The sequence below is a fragment of the Anopheles funestus genome, chromosome 2RL (genome assembly GCF_943734845.2).
Source record: "Anopheles funestus chromosome 2RL, idAnoFuneDA-416_04, whole genome shotgun sequence".
Taxonomy (NCBI): domain Eukaryota; kingdom Metazoa; phylum Arthropoda; class Insecta; order Diptera; family Culicidae; genus Anopheles; species Anopheles funestus.
In genome coordinates, this window is record NC_064598.1 from 74,587,662 (window position 1) to 74,609,059 (window position 21,398).

At 40.7% G+C, this 21,398-nt stretch overlaps 1 protein-coding gene across 9 annotated transcripts in view; it reads right to left on the reverse strand.

Annotated features, from left to right (window-relative positions):
- The window catches only part of LOC125766578 (nuclear pore complex protein DDB_G0274915), an 80,337-nt gene that overhangs the window by 5,309 nt on the left and 53,630 nt on the right, over nucleotides 1-21,398 (reverse strand). For 7 of the 9 annotated variants that reach the window (XM_049432669.1, XM_049432670.1, XM_049432674.1 and 4 more), the window contains exons 3-9: nucleotides 8,682-8,829; nucleotides 8,444-8,607; nucleotides 8,161-8,381; nucleotides 7,839-8,089; nucleotides 7,666-7,748; nucleotides 2,295-4,025; nucleotides 578-877 (exon numbers count right to left, since the gene is read on the reverse strand). In XM_049432669.1, the coding sequence (XP_049288626.1) occupies nucleotides 578-877; nucleotides 2,295-4,025; nucleotides 7,666-7,748; nucleotides 7,839-8,089; nucleotides 8,161-8,381; nucleotides 8,444-8,607; nucleotides 8,682-8,829 (2,898 nt within the window). The remainder of the gene's footprint in view (nucleotides 1-577; nucleotides 878-2,294; nucleotides 4,026-7,665; nucleotides 7,749-7,838; nucleotides 8,090-8,160; nucleotides 8,382-8,443; nucleotides 8,608-8,681; nucleotides 8,830-21,398) is intronic. The other 2 variants (XM_049432677.1, XM_049432675.1) reach the window with 1 other exon arrangement.

Consider the following 21,398-nt stretch of genomic DNA (forward strand, 5'->3'; position numbering starts at 1 on the left):
TAAAGGACCATCCCACATTATTATCAAAATCGAAATTGTTGTGTCGTTGTGTGTAATTACAATGCAAAACAACAGGATGATTTATACCATAAGGCTTCTTGTACCGTGTTCTACTGCCACACTCCGCACTCTCTCTATCTACAGCAAGCGAAGGGAAAGGGGGGGAACAATAAGATAACAACGATGCAACTTTTCCAATCTGTTCCTGTGTGTGTGTACATGTGTTTTTGGCGTGATTTTCCCGTAGCTTCGGCATCTGCTTGCGTGTAACTCTACGTTCTTACTAGGTGCTGGAGTAGTAACCACACGACGAAAAAACGAACAAACAAACAAAACTGTCGAACAAGTGTGCAGACACAGTGGAAGAATGCCTTCTTTTTTTTCTTGCTTTTGTATTGCAATCAAAACAAGAAACCGAAATACAAACGAGAATAAAAACCGATAAACGACAACAAACAAACATCGCGGCTTCGTAACCCCCTTCCTTTTCACACCTCACAGGCGGGTGCCACGGGTGAAAAGGATACAGTGTGAATGTCACATTGAACACGTGCTAGCATGGATACTAGTCGCTTACTTTAACACCGTCGCACTGGTAGAAGATATGGTGGTAGTGGTGGAAGTAGAATTGTAACAACAAGTAGTAGTAGTAGTAGTAGTAGCGGTGGTAGCAGAGGTAGTAGTAGAAGTACAAGTAGTGGTAGAAGTACATGTGGTAGCTGGTGTAGTACCGTTGGTACTACCACCACCACCACTGGCATTGGTAACATTGCTGATGCTGGTGGAGCTGGTGACAGACTTATGGCAATCGTTAGCCGATTGGTTCGATTGTCCCTTTATGATAAACTTAAGTACTACCCGCACTACTGAGCGGAATCTAAACGACGAGAGAGAGAGAGAAAGAAAGATAAGGTAGCGGAAGAGAGAAAGAGAGAAGAAGAAGAAAGAGCAAAAGAAAGAAATAAAAACGATAGAGAAAATGAAATTCAAAATGGTTTCCAAATTTGTTATTGTTTCTGTTTTCATTTCACTGTAAATTTAGGGACGGTGGGGACGGTTTGCAAATGGTAAATGTGTGTGTGTTTGTTTATGAAAACTTTCAAAACATTTGCGCATACGAACGATACTTAGTTATACTAGATGAAACATACGGTTATAGTACGAAACAAATAACAAAACAAAAACGTTGCATCACGAATGTTAACGTTGTGTGAGTAACATTGAAAAAAAAATCACAAAACATATTAAAAATATAGAAAAAATTAAGTAAAACGATTAACCAAAACAGATAGCATAAAATTAATTAGCATTTAAAATAAGACAAGAAAAAAACCCATTAAATACACACAAAAACACACAGCTAACGGAGGAGGTAAGGTACGAAGGAGGTATGTGAAAGCGTTCATATTAAAAAATAAACTAATAGCACACACTCCAATGTTGATGAATGATTCCGTGCTTGATGATGATTTCATGTTTTCCGCAATGAAATGACAGGATGGAAAATCCTGTTTAATAAAAGAATTCCAAAACGTTGCAAACTTTAAACTCCTTGTAGAAATTATGTTTTTCACTGTAGTACAATTTTAGTGAAGCTTCGAACATACTCGACTCGATATATCTTCTCTGCGCTACGTAGTAATGCTTACGCGTCCATTTTGATGTTAACTAAATAATGTTCATATTTTTATCAGCATGTAACTAAACAATGGAGGCGCCTTGTATCTCACGTCCGAACAAAGAACTGGGCGCCTCCATCAGCCAAATGTATTCGTACAAATGCAGGATGTATAAAGCCACTAATGCATGGTTCGTGTGTGTAATGATCATAACGAGCAATCAACAGTCATTTCTTTTATGCCATAAATTCATCCTAACATAGCACTACTTCTAGTAATGGCGTGTTTTTTTTTTTGTTTTGTACACACTCGCTCACTCTCCGCACGAAGTTGCACCTTTCCGATGAACATCTTTCTGGGCAGGCGATACCACTCCGGGCTATGCCTATGCAATTGTACAGGGGGGAACAGGCAGCAACAACACAATACATAACACAACAGCAACAAGAAACAAAACTGTACGATTTTCAAACGAATGCTTATGGATGGTGTTGCGAATATGTGCGAAGTGAAGGAACAGTCTGATGGGTTCTGTTTCACTTTCTTACCACCGGTTCGGGTTCGGTGGTAATGTGACCGATGTAAGACCGGATGACTGTAGACGCGCTATTCACAGTATCACGCTGTCACCTGGTAGCGTAACACACGGGAAGGGAAGAGGAGAAATATTATTACCTATGGTAGACACGGTTGCCCGTTGTTGTCGTCGTTGGTTGATGGTTCACAGCCACTGGTTTCGCACCGACCAAAGGTACAATGCCCTTCAGTTCACCGGCTCCCTTCGATAGCACACCTGCTGCTTTTGATTGCTTCTGATGAGGTTGTTGCTGCTGCTGCTGCTGCTGTTGTTGCTGTGACTGTTGCTGAGGCTTAAGACTTAGCGGGAAGTTGTTGTAGGAAGAGCGATGCTTGAGCGACTCCAGATTAGCGGAGGAAGACTTCCCGATCGGGTAGTTACGTACGATGTTGTAGAAGTTACTGTCGGACTGGCGGAAAAATCCACCCACCTGCTGCAGCTGTTGCACCGAGCTGGACGAATTGGACGTTCGAAGCAGACCACTGCTTCGTGTACCTGTCGCTGGTTCCGGTTGCCCAACAACGATTCCACCGATCGGAGCACTCTTGCGGAAGTTGCGCTCGAACGGATTATTGCCCCGGACGGAGCTACGTGCAATCACCTTCGCTACCGTACTGGTAGGCGAGGAACTTGTCTTCGGTTTAGCTAATCTAATCGGATCGGGATCATTTTCATCCGGGCTGCTGGTGGCACTACTGTTCGTTGCGAACCGTTTACGGCCAATGTTGGGCGTCAGGAAAGGCACATGATTGACTCGTTCGCCTGGAAGCACGGTTGGAATCGTGCTGAGGGAGTTTATCTTCGTTAGATTAGTACCGCCAAGCATTGGTTCACCGTTGGTTGTCGTCGTCGTCGTCGTCGGATCATCATCGATACCGATGTAGCGCGTATACCCTATGCCGGATCGCTTCCGATACACACCACTATGAAACGAGCTGCGCATCTGGAAGGGTAGGAAGCGATTGGCGAGGTCAATTCCGCAGGTTGTACCCGCCGGTGATAGTTGACACGAGGATGGTGGTTTCGATTCATCCGAGGAACTTTTTTCTTCCGCTTCTAGCTGTCGTCGGCGACGTACTAGCACATCATCCGACTCATCGCCCGCAGTTAAATCTGTCAAGGAGCGCATTTTCGCAAAACTGAACCTTCTCGTCTCGAAGTCCCGCTTTGACTGTAACAAATCGACTGGCGTGTGGCCGAACTCGCGTTCGTACGCCGACAGGTTGCCGAGCGATTTCATACGGCTTAAGTTCATGCCGGGTGTAAGATGATGCTCATCCGTAACGTCCGTCTGGATGTAGCCGTCCGGGTGATCCATCTCGTCATCCGAGAACAAGGTACCCTTCGGGACGGCTAAATTGTTCATGCTCTTGATCTTGATTAGCTTTGCTAGCGGAATCTCGGACGTGGGCGTTCCGAACTCCTCCACACCGGACTCCGTTCGATCGTCACTGCCACCACCTTCGTCCTCCGACAGTACTGTCACGTCCGGCGTGACAAAGACATCATCGCCCGAATCGGAGTTCGGACTCTGGGGTATGCGCAACTTCATAAGCAACCGGTTCGCAGTCATCATCTGCTGCTTCGTAGGGTTGATCTTAGGCCTTCCGTTGTTGGTGGTGGTATTGTTGCTGTTGCTGCTGCTGTTGCTGATACCGCTGGTGAGAAGTTTCTTATTAGCGATCGTAACGAAACGGCTAGAGCCACCGTTAACTACAGACTGTGCGGTACTACTACTAGTCGTGGTGGTTGTGGAGCTGGTGGCCGGCACCACCGTTAGCACCGTGCCCGGTTTGCCATGGAAAACCGTTGCCGTCGCCGGACGGAACCTTTGTTGTTGTTGTTGTTGATGTTCGTTTCAGTTTGCATTGTATGTAGGCACACGGTTTCGTGCATTGTGATCAGTGGCGTTCACATTCATTTCGCCCACAAAAGATGCACCGAAATGCATCGTCGTTTTGGTGTTGTGTTTAGGTATGTGTGAGTGTGTGTGTGTGTTTGCGTATGTAAGTAGTGTGTTCGAAACACAACAACCACAGTACGGTTATATAGTGAAAAGTACGGTATAATTACGGCACACGTATTTCCACATCATCGCGCAATCGGTGTTGCAAAAATAAAATTAAAAAAAAGGAAACGAAAACAGGACAGGAGCGTAAGGAAAGGTATGGGGAGGAGAAAAGGAAGAAAAGAGAAAAAAAAGAAATAAAAAACGGGAACATAGCGCAATTCTAAAACAGACTAGAACTATTCACTATCCTACACGCTTGGCTGTGATAGCAGCAACAACAAAAAGACAATAAGGACACACAGAGCGGAGCTGTGCATAAGGACTAGAGAGAAATTAAGAGACACACTAATGAAGGGCCAAGCTAGAAACGGGGGGGAAGAGCACAGAGAAGGGAGGCACAGCTAAACATGATGACTAAAACAGATACCACTATAGAAAAGATGCGGCGTGGGAAAGATAGAGCGAGAGAAAAAGGAACTATCCAGAGCATTTACTATATAGCTGAAACGCTACCAGAGTTTGCTGCTAATGAAATGAGAGATTCACCAGCAGCGGAGCCATCATTTGTGGAAGGTCCTTGAGAAATGAATGTAAGAAAGGATCGCACCAGTACACACATTGAAAAGGTTTAAAATGTTTGAAGCATATTTCAACGGGATTAAACACAGATAGAGAAGAACTTGCTGTGATGAAAGTTTTTTTTTTAATTTAATGAACGTTCCCTTCAGGGTTTCTATTGAATGACAAGCGTATTTGAGGAGTTCATTTTTACTCTTTCAAATAATTCAAGCATGAGTTACATTTATTTTGCAGACATTACTAACTAGTTTCTAACAAGCCTGAAATTCTTATTTTTCGCACACAAAAAATAGTTTCGCGTAGGCAAGTGGCAAAAGATCATGCGATTTGTTTCATTCTTATTAACATGCTTTAATTTTTATTTTACTTTCCTATTTACCCCAATACTGCAGCTTTGTGCAGGAGAAATATTTCTTCTTGGAAGAGCAGACTTTACTTAAACAATTTTATGAGATACAAATTCCCATAAGCCATATTAAAATGCGAAAAACCTTCATTCCAAGAAACGTGCATCAACCTGACCAACGCTTGATATACTTTGAAGCGGTGACTTCTTTTCTGTAATCTTTAGTTACACATCAGGGGCGTTTCACTTTGCAGACGAGTAAACATACACACGCATAAACAAATTCAAAAGTCACCGACATCAAAGGTGAATAACACGCTAGAAAGCATACATAATCGAAAGAGCACATTCGCTTGAACTAATCAGCACAAAGAATTATGGCTCTGGCCGTAGCGAAATGCCCTACTGCTTATCGGTAAAGATCAAACTTACCATAGCGTGAAACATTAGCATTAGAGAAAGGGACAACAAATATGGCAAAAGTCGCCCTCTGGGGTGTAGATATTAAGATTTTTTGTTTTATTCTGTCTTACTAATGTTTCCCTTATTTCTAAAGCATATTATAAACTTTGACCCAAAGGAACCAAACCATTAAGATGCTTGTGAAACCTTAAACTTTTAATCGCCCTAAAAAGGGTCACTTCCACACTCTACAATAACGATGGTGAAATAATCGATTAAACAGATAAAAGCATTTTTACATTTTTTAATTGCACACCGGAAAAAAACCTTCAAGAATTTGTATCCATTACTATGAAAAACGATCTCTTATCCAGGAGCGCTTCATCCGTCTGGGATTGACCATTAAATTGAAATTCATACCACGCTTGATTCTGACCTGACCCGCCGGTTTTTTTTTTCTCTCCACGGTCTGTGTGGTTATCGCGATATTATTTTTATGATTCGGCAGCTTGTTAGAGGTACTCCTTCGCATGCTTTATCTAAAGCAAAATGCTAGCGAAAGACAACGATCTGGTGAAAAATCACGAACGGTCTATAAAGTGACCCGGTGCGGATATTAAATTGCACCATTTTTTTTTCTTCTTCTCTAAATTGGGTACAAAACGAAAGCAAAACAAATCATCTCTTGTCTCAACTGCCAAAACACTAACGCAAATGCGAAAAAGAAGTCAGATTCGATTAAATATCGCTTGGAAAAATTTTCCTATATACCTTCTTCGTGGAAAACTGTACACCAATTAATTTTAAAACATTTTATAATTAATTCGATTTAATCTTCCAAACTGACTTCCATCGGCATCTATCATGTTACCAGCTCGGTAAACATATTGAGACTTTTAATCGTGCTCCTCCCTACACATCCTATTCGAATCAATAATTTCGCAGAAAACAGCCATCAAATTCTATAAATAATGCTACAATGCACAATATCAGACACATTATTTGGATCAATTCGGGCAGAAATTGAAATGACAGACAACAGATTCGCTTATTGCCGCATGACCGCGCATTTGTATTCTTCGTTAGAAATCGTTTCGAATCGAAGATAAAATCATAAAAGTAGAAGGAGAGATACACACACACACACGCAGCATTCGATAGATCACATGATTCGTAAAACTGTTGTTAGTCGCATCCTTGTCATAATCATTCAAAAGGGAATTGAAGTTTTTCAAATCAATAGCACACATGGTAGGAATTGCTTTATTAGAAGGTTTTGGATTGTTAGTCACATTCTACTGCATGGTTTAATGAGCTCCAATAATACATGATACATTATTAAGATTGTAAACTAAATGTGTAAATAGAAACGTTAGTTCACTTTAGTACAGCCATTTTATTTTGTTAGTAGATGAAATAATAGAATAGAAAGTATCTTGTCGGACACGTCGGAAGGATTTAAACAGTGAATGGAATATACAAATATAGTCACGGGAAAAACGGAAATAAACACACCAACGATCGATCCAGTTCCGAAAGAAATGCACAGGAAAACGACTAACGATCATTTCCACTGAGAAGAGAACAGTACACTCAGTATGATGTTGATGTAGAATTGAAATTTTTAACCAATAATAAGATCTTATAACAAGCAAGAAAAAGGATTCAATATTAAAAACGACAAAGTAAGGAATTGAAAGAACAAAATGGTACAGAACTTAACATTCAGTACGTAAGGAAAAAGAATTATTTTCCTTATACGACTATTATTCGTTTCTTAGATCGGTTCCAAACTTTTAGTCTTCTCAAGGTAAAATAAAAAAAAATTATTTCCCGCCTTGTAAAACGATCAATCAGCATTAAAAGATAGTCAAACCGACAACAAACGATCCAAAAGGGGGAACATTATCGTGAGAAGGATTAATGAAAAAGGGAAATCTATTACAATTTGTGAAAGAATCACTAGTAAAAACCGAAATGAGCTACGGATAGCATCCTTCTAAATAAAAATGATTGCACACACCTCGACAAACGTAAAAGTGAACTACGGTACACATGGAAACCAGAGAAAGAAAGTAACTAAAGGTACGGTATTGGAAAATTTGATTAAAAACTGTCCCCATTCGCTTACCTCTGGTGACCGGAATCTCCCTCGGAGCTTTGCCTCGAGTGTTGACTGTGGGAGAAGCTGCTGTAACCGGAGCCTTTGGACATCTGGTGCAGCGAAAAGACGAAGCATAAATGAAAAAATGAAAACAGTTTACAAAGCGGAACAGATTGCGATAAAAACCGTTCCACACTTACTTGACTAGTATTGCTCGAGTTGCGCGAGTGACCTAATTCGATCGCACCGGGTACGTTACCAACGGTCGATACTACCTGACTGCCGGGCACATTGCCAGCCTGCGGTGCACCGACACTGATCGGTAGCGATGCGACGAGGGAAAGATTCGACTGGAAGTCCAGCAGAGACGATGGCGGTTCGGAAGATTCGGAGATACCGGAATCGGTAATGATAAACGATTGCGGGTCCAGGTCGATCGATTGTTGGTGCTCTGGAAATTGAACCGCAAGACCGTTGAGTTGCTAGCCAGCACATTCAATAAAACTGTCCGCTCATACGTACCTATCGTCGTCGCTAGGCCCTGCGTTGGGGGTTTCTTTTTCTGCAGCGAATCGAACCCGGACGCAACGGATGCGGCCGATGGATCTTCTTTGGTAGTAACGCGCGTTACGACGGGTGTAACGACGGGGCCGACCGTCGCCATCGCCGAATCGGTGGGCTGTAGTCCGAGTGCTAGGTTGTCCTGTGGGAGGGCAGTCTTCGATTTCGGACTGGGAGAAGGACTGTAGGAGAAAGCAAATGTATTAACTGAAGTTGATGAAGGTAACGCTTTAGAAATACTTACACTTTAAACAATATATCACCCTGAATCATGTGCATACGCAACGACACGTTCAACATGGAGTTGTCCTGCCGGTGTCGTGCGTCATATCCCTCGAGCAAACACTTGCGCGACGTTAGGCCGGAACCGGCAAACTCGGCCAGGTTTAGATCCGTAAATCCTAGCTTCTGCACAAGTGACAAGCGAATGAAACGATTAATATTCGAACAGAAAAGTACACGATGTGTGATACGGAACTTACCTGGTAACTCCTGCCACCCTTAATCTCTTTGCGCACCGATATCCGTACGGTGCAGGGGTCAAGTACGCCGGTCGACGCGTTCGACGTCATTTTGCAGGGAAACTCGAACTTTTGACCCCACTTCACGGTGTGGTTTTTCACTTCCTCCCTGAAGTTGAAAGAGATAGAGAAAAGATAGAAGGTGGGATTAGTGGACAATATTGGATTAAACTGAGCTTATTTGTATTCGAGCAGTCAGTTTTTTTTCAACGGCTTTACGGTAGAGAAACATGATCCTTGACAAATTACAAACGATCGAATGGATTTCATTGGTTTTCTTTTATGTTTTTCTACCTCTATAATGACGTAATACAATTCACTGTTTTTCGATAAATAATTCTCAACTCAATTCCATTTAATGGATCGGACAGAAAAAACACAACGCAACAATGTAACCATTTGAAAATGTACAACATATTTGCATCAGACATTGAAAAGCGGCGACTTTTCCCCAACGCGGAAACATTGTCCTTCATGTATCATGGTGTTGTCGTGATAAAAACGACCTACTTTGCGCCATGTCCACGGGGACAAGGTTGACGTTGGGCTGTCACGTCGCGAACCCGTCCAAGAGAAGGAAGCACGAATGTTATTTTCTTTATCGTTACCATTACAACCTTTCGACAGCAAAGTCTTGAAAGTACCAAACTGATAACACAGCGGCGGTAACATGACAGCGGGAAACATTACACGACGTGCAGATGGGACAAAAGTAAACAACAAAATTTGACCGATAAGAAAAACTGCTCGGTCGGAAAATGGTACACCACACTTTGCCTGTACTCTATATAGAACAGCACCTACTACCGGGTACAGTTGATGGAATTTATTTTTTTTGTGTACCAGCAACCTACACGTGTGACGCACGGCTCGCTAGCATTCAGGCGGCACACATATTGTAACGACACAGTCCCACAGTTCTGTGTGCAACAAATCGCTGCACCGCACAACCTTGAACGTGAGAGAGAGAAGTCAAGCTCAGGTGCGGGGACACATTTTATCGTTCGGACATTATTGATCGCGCCCGGAACAATGCCCATGCCCAAGTCCACGGTCGTAGCGGGGCATGGTGGATTGATTTCCAGCACCACATGCATTACCAAATGAAATCACGAAATGTAGTGAGAGAATAAAAACACACACACACATCCGTGACAACGTGCTCTAAATGGCTAAAAATCTATTTCCATGGAATGAAGCATAAAATGATCCAAAAAAAAAAACGAGATCGAGATGTTCGGGTGGGAACGTCTCTCCCGCCCCAAGAGAGGAGGTCGATTGAAAGCCCTTCTTTTGCCACTCAACCGATACCCCGCCGGCAATCTGTCTGTCTGTCTGCGAGAGAGCGAATGCAATTAGTTTGAACATCGCGCCGAGGTTCGTGCCGCGTCATGGGAAGCCAAACAAAAGCGATCCACCCTCGTGGTACATTTCACTGTCATCAAATGGTGGGAGTTGTTGAACATGGAAGATAATAGTAAATCATAGCAAATTGTTCAATGCAGCAGCACACATTCAATGAGCACGGTAATGGTTTTATTTCAAATTTTAAATAAAGAATAAAATAGTTAAATTTTCTATAAGAAATCACCAAAAGCTACATTTTAAAAGTGTATAATAAAATAAATGAAAATTTAAGCAAAATTTGTCAGCATTGAATCACTGTTTAATAACAAAATAGAATCGAATATTAAAAGAACTAGGGACAATGAATTAGAAATATAAAAAAACAGTGTTTGACACCAGAAAGCAGTCTTTTTAACACCAGTTTTGCACTTGTTTTCAAACAATATATTTTTGCATGCGATGTGTAACAAAAAAAAAAACATAAAAATAATTTTTAACTTCTGGTAAGTATCTCAAGGAAATCATTTCAAACTACTAGTAAGTGAAAGCGAAATTGTTCATACTGAACAACTTAATCCTTTGACGCATAAGCCATACTTTAACGATTCCGGATCAACCGCATAAATTCATCCAACCACGAACGTGACACGCACACGCAACAACACAAAGGGTTAGTTATTGTTTTTTTTAAACCATTGTTTTCCTTTGCCTCTTTTTGCTATAACATTTGTAACATTATGGGCAAAGGAAAAAAAAGGACAGCAAAAATTTCATATCAACCCCCGCGGCGAGATCGTGTGTGCAGTGCGATCGCGTGGTACATATTCGATGGATGTATTTAATTCCTTTTGATTGACTTACATTTCATCGACTCACTAATGGCCAGAAATGTAATGTTATGCGACCATACAGCGGAAGGAAATTAGAAATGCTACAACACAACGTTGGCAAAAGGTTAATGCTGTAGACAGAAATGGGTGCACGCAGGGTGCTGCTCCGATGTCATAATGGGGCATGCATTAATTAATGTGCAAGGGCACGTGCGTTTAATTCATTCATCCGTTTGCCTCAATTTGTCACTTCCGTTTCGATTGTACTGCTTTCGTGGCTGGGTTTGGTAAGCGCACAAGCGTATATTAACCCTCAAACCTTTCTACCATTTCCACCCCTTAGCTTCTTATCATCACTTTTCCAAAGTCTCGGTTCGAAAATTGTTTGGAGCAACAGTGAAAAGCGAAAACCCTCTGACCTTTGCGAGACTGTTTGTTAGCCCACTGTCGGTGTGCGTCATGCGTGAACAGCGATTTGTACATTTGGCTGTGATTTATTTGCCCCGCCAACCAGCCCACAAGCCCCAACTGCTCGCTTTTCCGTGGCAAAAGTTGATCTGTAAATCGGTGTCATGTAAATACTAATAAACTCCTTTCGAAACTCCGGTGTAGAAAGAGTACAAACACAAAGCACCAGCGGATGTGTGGCCGGAGGAAATGAAAAATCCATAAATCACGCAGAGAACGAACAACAATTCCGCGACGAAATGTCACCATAATGGTGGGCCAATAGTAGTAGCACCCGAAAGGACAACGATATAGCGACGATCGACGGTACAAAGCGTACACCAAACCACATAATTGGCCAACATCATGTCGATATGAAAATCGAATAAATTTCCTTCAACAGCAGCAGCAGTCCAGTGGGGCTTTCAGCTACCCTTATCCGCTTCTGGTAGGGCGATGTAAGGACAAACGATGATGGCAAACAAATAACAAACGAAATAAAAACGTAACAACACCTCCTCGATCGAACCTGTGTGTTGGCCCTTTCGTTCCTTTTCGTTGAACTCTACCCTCTTGCTACGGTCAGTGACTTTTCCCCTTTTTTGTTTGTGACACGCATCGATCGAAATGGAGCATAATTTAGTACACGCGTGTCAGGTTCGGTGTCGGTGGATGGAGTTTTCCCGAGGTACCACCACGGTGTGAATGTGTTGAATCATTGCTTAGTTGACATTTCATGAAAAGGTGAATATTCAAACAACAACAAAAAAAACAAGAAGCGGTGAAGGGATCATTGAACAGGATTGAGCTGGGATCGTTTTGTAAGTGGGTAAGAATTCAAGAATAACAGCAAAGCTAACAACTCTGTGTAGGACAGTAAGCGACCTAAACCGCAAAAGCTCACGAACCGACAGATAATTGGTTCAAAGCGCATTAGCGTGTGTTAAAGTTGTCACGCAATGTATTTATTCATACATTGAGGTGTAATGCGTGTACGGAAATACACAAATAAATTACAAAAAGTTACGAAGCAAAATAGATATAAAAAAATAATTATACGTAGCATGATGTAAACATTTGGAATAGTGTTAAAGATAAAGTTAAACCTTAAGTTAAGTTAAGAAGTTTATAGAGTATGAAATTATTTATTATTGATTTTGAAGAAGTTCAATTCTTGTGAGTCAAAAAGTAGGAAAATTACTTTCCAATAAAATTTCAATTGCTCGAAACAAATTGCAAAACATTTGCAAATTGAAATTTTCAAAAGAAGTTTTTCTCATTTACTATTCAAGAGGAAGAATGCTCATACACAATGCAAGAGCAAGAATTATCAAGAGGTATAAAATTGAATTTGATTGATGGCTCATCATATTTATGCGTATTTAAATATATGCCACGTAACGAACCGATCGTCCTTCATCTCTTACACCGATTAGGTAAACTTTATGCCCTTTCGTAATTAATGTGAAAACTTTGAATCCCATTGAGAATACACGTGCACGGGAAAGAACACACGGAAAGAAATAGCACGATTCGGCTCCTCTCTAACGAGCTACTTCTGGTCGCCAATTCTTCACTGAGTGATGAAGTTTCGCACGCTATCGATCTCAAAACAAAAAAGTTTACTAATGAATGACGTCATTAATCGATATTTTATGACATTGGCAGGTACCGAGAGTCTGAGTTGAAGTTGTAAAAAAAATGTTACTCAGCAGTTTCACAACACAAAATTGGGGAAAAAAATCATTAAACCAACGTTTAAGACACATTACTGTGCCGCAAAAAACTATTGTAAAATATTAAAAATTCTTCATTGCAAAGATGGAAGTGTGCAATAAACATTGTTCGCGAACAGTGGGAAGCTGCATTTAACATTGAAATATAATTCAAATGCATCATCTTCCCACACAGTAAGTTCATGCGAATGTACAACAAAACTTTAACTTTAAGCTTCCCACAGCTGCAAAAGGTGCAGCAGCGGCAGCAGTGAGCAAATAGTTGAATATAGCGTAAACTAACACTGCACAGAAAAGGTCCGGAACGTCACTAACGACCAGTTAGTAAACAGACGCCAAGAAGTGAGGAACAGTGTCATCGAGTTAAGAAAAGAGTCTTACGCCATTACGGCGGCTTTCGGTGATGCTAATGCCTTCGCACCAGGTCACCACCAAACCAAACGCGCTCACTCCGTTGTTTCGAAGCGTGATTCATCGTGACACTCTGGTGAGTTTACTCAGAGGGATCAGAGGTGATATGTGCAATTCCGATTGCATGCCAACCAGAGTTTTCAAGTCGAAGACGAAAAAGGGAACTCCTTCCTTTGTGCATTTGTTTATCATGCATTCCGATGGTACTGATCAACGTGTAGAATAAAAATAGGTAACAGGAATGGTGATTGGACGAAAGTAACTGCGGATCAACTCGCTCATGGCAACGATTCAAGATGTGGCATCATCCCACCGATCAATGACACTTCGTGTTCGGTTGGTGGAGATTCAATGCGGTTTAAGCATGTAATGTTTAGACAGCATATTAAAATTCTTCTACAATAGTAGCAATGCATCCTTTATAATCTTACATATTTAATCGATAATTTATTGCATTCGAGAAATGTGACAACATCCACCCCAAAAAAACAGACAGCGATCAAGTTCAACACACCGTCATTCATTGAAGTGTTTGTGTTACACCGTTGGCTATCATCACACGTGATACTCATATTTGCATATTTTGTGTTTGGCTCCCTTCTTCTGTCACGCAAAACCCCCCAAAGCAGCATTGAACTTGAGCGTGTGGTGCATTATGCCTTCCCGGATGTACGCACTTTTTCATGGTGCTCCGTATGGGACGAACTTGAAACGTTCTTCACGATCGGAATCTCCTTCCCAAGGCACAAAACTAAACTCTCCTACCACTCTAACAGTGCGTCCCGTTCAGTGGCGTGAACTTCATTCAAATGGACCATCTCAAAATGGTGAAACATTGGCCATCTCTTTCGAAACGGCAATGCCGGGTGCGCTCGTTAGTGATGCAAAACGACGACGAAGGCTAACAGTATTGTTTCTATCGCTGACCGGAACCGACGGCCTTGTGCTTTGTAGCTATAGGCTAGTTGGAAGCTTAGTAACAGCCAGTGGAACGTACGAGACATCAAGGGGAAGACCGTGACCAGCAGGCGAGGGTCAAAAGGTTCAGCAGCGTAGAGAGCAGTACGCTCATTGGTGGGAGATCAGTTTATCACGTCTTGAATTGGACTTGCAATATAGCAAAACTGGATAAAAAAGCGTCTGCTCCTCGCTTTTTGATGCTTATTTATGAGATGCAATAAAAATAATAGATTATTCCATCACGAATATTTTTTTTTATTTTTAACTTAATTCCATTTAACAGAAGGTAGCTTTGAAGGAAGGATGGAACTGAATATTATAGAATTCTATTCCACTTCAAGAAAATAATTAAAAGCTATCACATTTAAATTACTAGCAAAAATATATTTTATACTAAAATCAACAATTAATTTCTTTTTATTGCTTCGATTTAAAACAAGTATTTTAAAATTAGTAAGTTTTAATCAATGCATAACGATTTACGTTAGAAAAATAAATTGTTTCCTTATCAACATCTCAAAGTGTGACCCCGAATTTGAATAATTAAAAAACAAACTGAAGGACATCTTCTTGAATTGTTCGGGTGCATTGGATTTAGCGACCTCAATGCTTGCAACCAATTAATTTTGATCTCTCTTGACATTTGCCAAAATTCCGACCCTGAAAGCTATCTACTAAACTGTAACTACGAGACCAACAAAACACAAGCCATCATTATGAATACGTAATTTGCATCACTGACGGAAGTAGTAAAGTGCAATGTCAAGAGGATTAAAATCCTTCACCAAACACTGTGACACTTGTTTGCCCTCCAAGACAAGTTATGGGTAGGCAAGGAAGGCAGAAATGGGATGCAAAATGCTAGATCCCACACCAAGGTGTATTATGTGATACAGCTCGCACACAAACGCGGAATGCATGAATGCAATTTATCACAATCAGCAACGATCGAAATCGAAGGTTGTGTCCGATTGTTGCACAATACAGACACAAACGCGCGCGCGCGTGTTACGCCATTGAAGATGAAGGAGCAGTTGACGTGATGCGTGAAGGTGGTTAAATTAATATCCAGCCGAAAGATTGCTGTTTGCTATCACATACATTAGCGGTAACCATCTTTTCGATTTATAGCACCAAATCTTTGCCTTGGTTTAAGGACGACCAGTGAAAAAGTTACATTGAACGTTGAATTACAGCTGATTGTTTCACATCGTGGTGTGAATGGTATCATTTCTTTGCTTCTTCCTGTGAAGCCATATAACACTGAATGTATTTTATGGCATATTTCGTATAAGAAAACGTTTTCCATCAAGATGGAAGGTGGTTGAAACTTTTATATACAAGAGTGTAAAAAGCTGTGAGCAGAAAGCGAATCAAAACACATATAAAAATTTATCACACTTTAAAAAATGGAGAGTTTACAAAAAAAAGGGAAAATTGATTTCGATAGTAAACAGGTTTGTTGTAGAAATACTTCATGACCCTTGTGTAGCAAATGCATCGTCGTCCATTTCCAAGGTTAGGGCTTACCTAAAATGAGAAAATAAAAAAAGAAACACAAAGAATTAGTCATTTTGATGATGAAGATTCATAATTTAATTTAATATTTTTAATTAATACTTCAATTAATTTCGCTTTTTTTCTTCTAGAACACGTGTTCCATAATTACTTCTCATGTAGATACATGCTCTTGACAGGCATGTCTTCTCAAATGCGAGAACCAAACCAAACCATATGCAAAACACATTTCAATTCCCGCTAACTAATCGGCCTAGAAAGACTGGCTGGCTCTAGCCGGTGGGAAAATTTCCGTTTTGGCGACGCAATAAAACGCAGATGATTTATAGCTTGCCGGGCTGCTACATGTCACTGACAACGGATAAAATAAACCCTTTTTTTACGGGGTTCGAAGAAAATCATGAAAACCAATACACCGGCGGCATGATGGCAACGTGACTGAGAAAGAGCATAATTTCGCAAAATGGTCCATGAGGGAACGTTTTCTATAGCGCCAGCTTTTCATTCTCATTCCGAGAAGAATTCCCATTAAATATGTTTCATCCGATCGTTCTATCGTTCTATCGTTCAGCATAGAACACACACTCTGGACGGAGTGCTAGAGAAATGACGCAGTGAGACACCCAATAGAATCCGCACGTGAAATACGGAAAATAAGAGATTTAATTTTACGCCTTGATTCATGTAATAAGCCGAGAAGGCAAAAAAGGCCTTTAAAAGATGCGTTACAAAGGAATTTTAAAATTTAACAAACTATTTGATTTATGTGTGCAAACCCCCTTTTTCCCCATCAGGTTGACCTTATTGAGTGGAGTGCGTTTTGATTTATCGGATTAAGCTACCGAAATGATCCTCAGTATAACGAGAGCGAATCGCTCAGCCTCGTCTGCTTCGGTTTGGTCGATCATGCGGAAAACCAAGACGCCATCGTAAACGGCTCAATCGAACCATTAAGTCGATTCGGGGTGGCTGATGACGTTAAATCACACTTGCTTAGTTGCGATCAGATGACGCAACGTCATTAGTGTCGCGACACTAGACGTAATAAAGGTAGAGCACCCGTTGCGACATGTTGGTGATGAAATTTTGGGGGGAGGGCAGGAAAATGGCTGACTTTGGATGTCTTTTTCTCGCTTTCGCGAACGTATGTCTGGGGTTTTTGTTTTACCAGCGCAAACAGTGCAACAAGATCAGTAAAGCGATGCAAATATTATTTAGTTTTATGGATTTTGTATTTTCAATGTATTTACGCAGCAAGACGATATTACAACACACTCGAATGGGATATTATTTCAAGCCTATAAGATCGCTTCCACTAATCAAAGCCCAAAACTATAAACAAAACCTACTAAAACCCTCAACACCGCCGAAAGCATTGTTTAAGTTATGATGTGATCATTTCACATTCCACACGATATTTCACTTTCAGCAATGGAATGTGACGATGTACACTCCCCGCCCGATGGTTTGATGGCTTTCACAAGGCTGGCCGCGAACATGAAGCGAACGAACGGCCGAACGAAACATGGAAGATAAATATTTAACTAACCCATTTTCTGCTGAACGCCATGAAAAACGACCGGCCGGATCTACCGGAATAACCGGGAAAGAGCTCACTCCAAGAGCAAAGAAGTGTATGTACGCCTGTGTGAGAATGGAAAACCAAACGGCCGACTTTCTTAAGAAGCTGCCAAGAATATTAAAGTATGTTTTTACTACTGACCCACATTTGATGCGCCGTTTAGGAGAAAAATATGGACAGATTGTTTTTTGGCGCACTTTGATTCGTTCGTATGGTAGTAAAACTATTTTCCAAGCATCAACTGTACGTAAAAGATGGTTTTTTGAAGGAGTTTTTGTTTTGCTGAAAGTTGTTGTGAAATTATTTTATTGTTGAAAAAATAAACAATATAGTGTTTTATGTTGCTTCGGTTTATGAAAATATATGTAATACTGAACATAAGGCTTACTAGTGGCTCTTTGGTGGAGATGGTAGCAGCGACGGTCTCTACACGACAGGTCTCGATATCAAATCTCATCCGGACCGGATTAAAGAAAATATGTATTTATGTCAGTACAATGTAGTTCAAAAAGTTATATTTTATTTATAATAGTCTCACCTTAAAATAATCATAAAAAACCAATAAAGAAAATACAAAAATTTTACCTTAAAAATCAAATTATTCTAAATGCCTTTTTCCAATTATTTCTATCGCAAGGGAATTTATTTTTCTTCCATTTCATTTTCAACACCTGCCATTAAATCTATAAAAATAAAAGCATTAGAGGAATTGTCTGCAAAAAAAACATAAAACACAAAACTCGGTATCGTCCCTTTCACTAGCGAAACCATGTTCTCCAGATCTCTGATCCACTTCTGAATGATTTATGAAAGTTGCCACGAACCACCCATCATCGGGCGGGCTGCATCAAACATGGTTGCACTTATGTCTAATCGTTTGCTGGTCTACGGTCGGCGATCCAGTGAACCATCGCATACCATCGGTAGGAAACGTGGTGCGTTGAGGCATTTCCAACGAGAGCCGCGTGTACTCGACTTTTGATTTCACCAGCTCCATTCCGGTAAAAAACGGCACGCAATGCATCGCTCCATACGGTGAGTGCAATCAGGCGATAAAACGTGCTCGCAATTCTAGTTATCTTTGCTACCATTATCCCGCATGCACCACCACGCATGCCAGGGGCTTTGTGTTGGGTTTTATCAACACAACAAACCAACCGTCCCCTGATGTATTGCAAAGCATGTCACCTTACGTTTGTTGCATCTCCGCACCGAGACAGGCCGAGAGGGAAAGGAAATCCGGAGACGATTGTTTGAACAACTGCAGTGTTGTAGTTCCCACTGCCCGTTTGATGCAGGAAGACATTCAGGGAGAAAAAAACGAGTATCATCAAACAAAATGGGTAAAAAGGTAGCTGAGACGTGATAACTCGCTTGTCCACGCGCGCACGGCTATGTCTCAACAGCCGCTCCCGGATCATTCTACCGTAGACGACCTACTACTAATCACCGTTGTGTGTATCGTCGTATATTTGTTCCGCTCACAGTTCCGCAATATCCCGCCCCTGTAACTGGACACAGAGGTAGCAAATGGAGTGGAAGCTTTTCCTCGTTGTCTAACGGACGCATGTGACCATTTCGGAGCAGTAATTGATTTGCCAGATCGTTTAGATGCGGTACCAAATAGAAAAGCATGTCTTTATAGCAAACCTTTATATGGAGCTGACTTGTCCATAAATCATGGAAGATCCTGTTCAACGGGCCCTAATGCCCTAAACCAAAACCGGATACCTTTCGATAAACTCAACGAAATGAAAGCAGTATAAAAATGCGAACAGACGCGAGCTAACAAACTAACCCATAAAGCGACTGATCCCCATACACGTGAGTCAAAGTCCAAACACCGGATGTTCAATAAAACTGGGCATCACATTTCTCATATCGCGTACGGGCAGCGAGATGCAACTGCATTCAAACTGCATAGTGTCAGCGCTATCATATGATTGAAAACAAAAAAAAAAGACAACAGAAAAGGTGTGTGAGCCACTGTGTAATTAGTTGAATGGGGGGGAAAAAAGCTGTTATTAAACGGGTTGCAGGTTGGTAATAAGAGGCCATTTTTAATAACAACACAATACACTCATAGTCAGTGTGCTGCACTTGGTTTTTACGTGAAAATTACTTTTAATAGTGTAACACACATCATGATTGTAAAAAACGTGTTCTTCACTGTGTGAGATTGTAGAATATTTCTATCATCTATCACGTGACGTTTGTTCATCTTTTTTGTGGTTTGGTTATTTACATTTACATTTTGTGTTCTTTAGTTCTTGCTCCTGGATATTCTTATGCTTTTTTAATTTACCTTTTTTTTTGTTTACCAATAGTTTTCTTCATTTCTGTACTGCTTTTATTATTTAAATATTGTTTTTGTTTTGTTTTATGTAGCATTATAGTTTTTCACAAATTTTGAATCGTTAAATAATTTTTTTTCTTTGTATATTTTTCTTATTTTTTAAATTCCCTAATTTTTCCAATTCATTTTTAATTCCCGTTGAACATAAGGAAATATCATTTTATTTTTTATTCACCAATCCCTGCATGATTCTACCATAATAAATGTTTCACGTAACTGAAGCATGAAAGCAAGAAAACGAAAAACCACAACTATGCAGATCTTTCACAACAAAAGTATTAATTTTCTCAGACCTTATAACAAATACACTGCCACACACGATACCAATTAATTTTGTGTACAATACAAGACGCTAGTTCGGAAATCTCGAATCGGAAAGGCAAATTCGATCGTTGAGAGATTCGTTTGACTAATTACATTTGTACTGATACTGCTGTTTTTTATTTCTTCTATTCGTTTTTGATACATTTTTCTTTTCACGTGCTAAATCACATTGTGTCTGTGTACAGACAGACAAGCCCGGGGATCACAAGTGTTGGTTGCAAAAGGGGAAAATAGAGCAAAGCTCATAATGCTAGCGAACCTCAAAACGGAGGGGTCGAGAAAAAAAAGCGGCAAGAGGAATGGATAAATGCACACAATTTTCCCTTCAACACGAATGACCCACGATCACGCTGATCACGAGCTCGTATATCTTTTCATGGGCAGGTGAGCTGGAATAAGAGCGAGCAATCGAAAGCGTACACGCGTGCGCACAACAATTAACTTTCGGGCGTAAGCGCACGAACACTTCACAATTGCGTGAGTAAAAATGTAAAGCAGAACACATTGATTTTTCTCGCCATCTTTTGGAGTGGTGGCCGCCACTATTGTGCTAACGTTTGAGGGTGAAATTGGAATTGAAACGAAGGATGCAAGGTAAGGAATGGTAGGAACAAGTACTATAACATGAATGGGCAGTAGAAAAAGGCTAATCGAACATTCGTAACAATTCTCCCACGTGTACACCCTAGTGTAGGTACTCTTAATTAGTTGGAACTACTAACTAAACTAAAGCAAAACTTCTAAATTGTAAACAAAACAAATTTACCACAAAGTACCATGTTTAGTCAACGAAAGAACATTTTAAAAACATCCCTTTTGAAAACCCCTCTGTAAAGGTCATTTAAGACGTCACTGGAGCGGGTTTAAAAATGAAAAACAAAAAAAAAATGGAAGACTGTTTTTTTCGGCACCATAAATGGAACAGCAAGAAGCGCAATTACATAAGACGGTCATGATGTTTTTTTTGGGGTGGCACTTGATGGCAGCAAAAAAGGAGTTCCATTTTCCCAGGTTCGTTTCTCCAGGCACGTGTGCCGGCCCGGTTTAAACTGTCCCGTTTTTTTTTTGTTTTGCACCCAACGACTAAAATGGGATTCTTCCACTTCAACCACACAAGACAAGCATTACGTCAGCAAACACGGTAGCGATGACGTATTTGGAACTCTT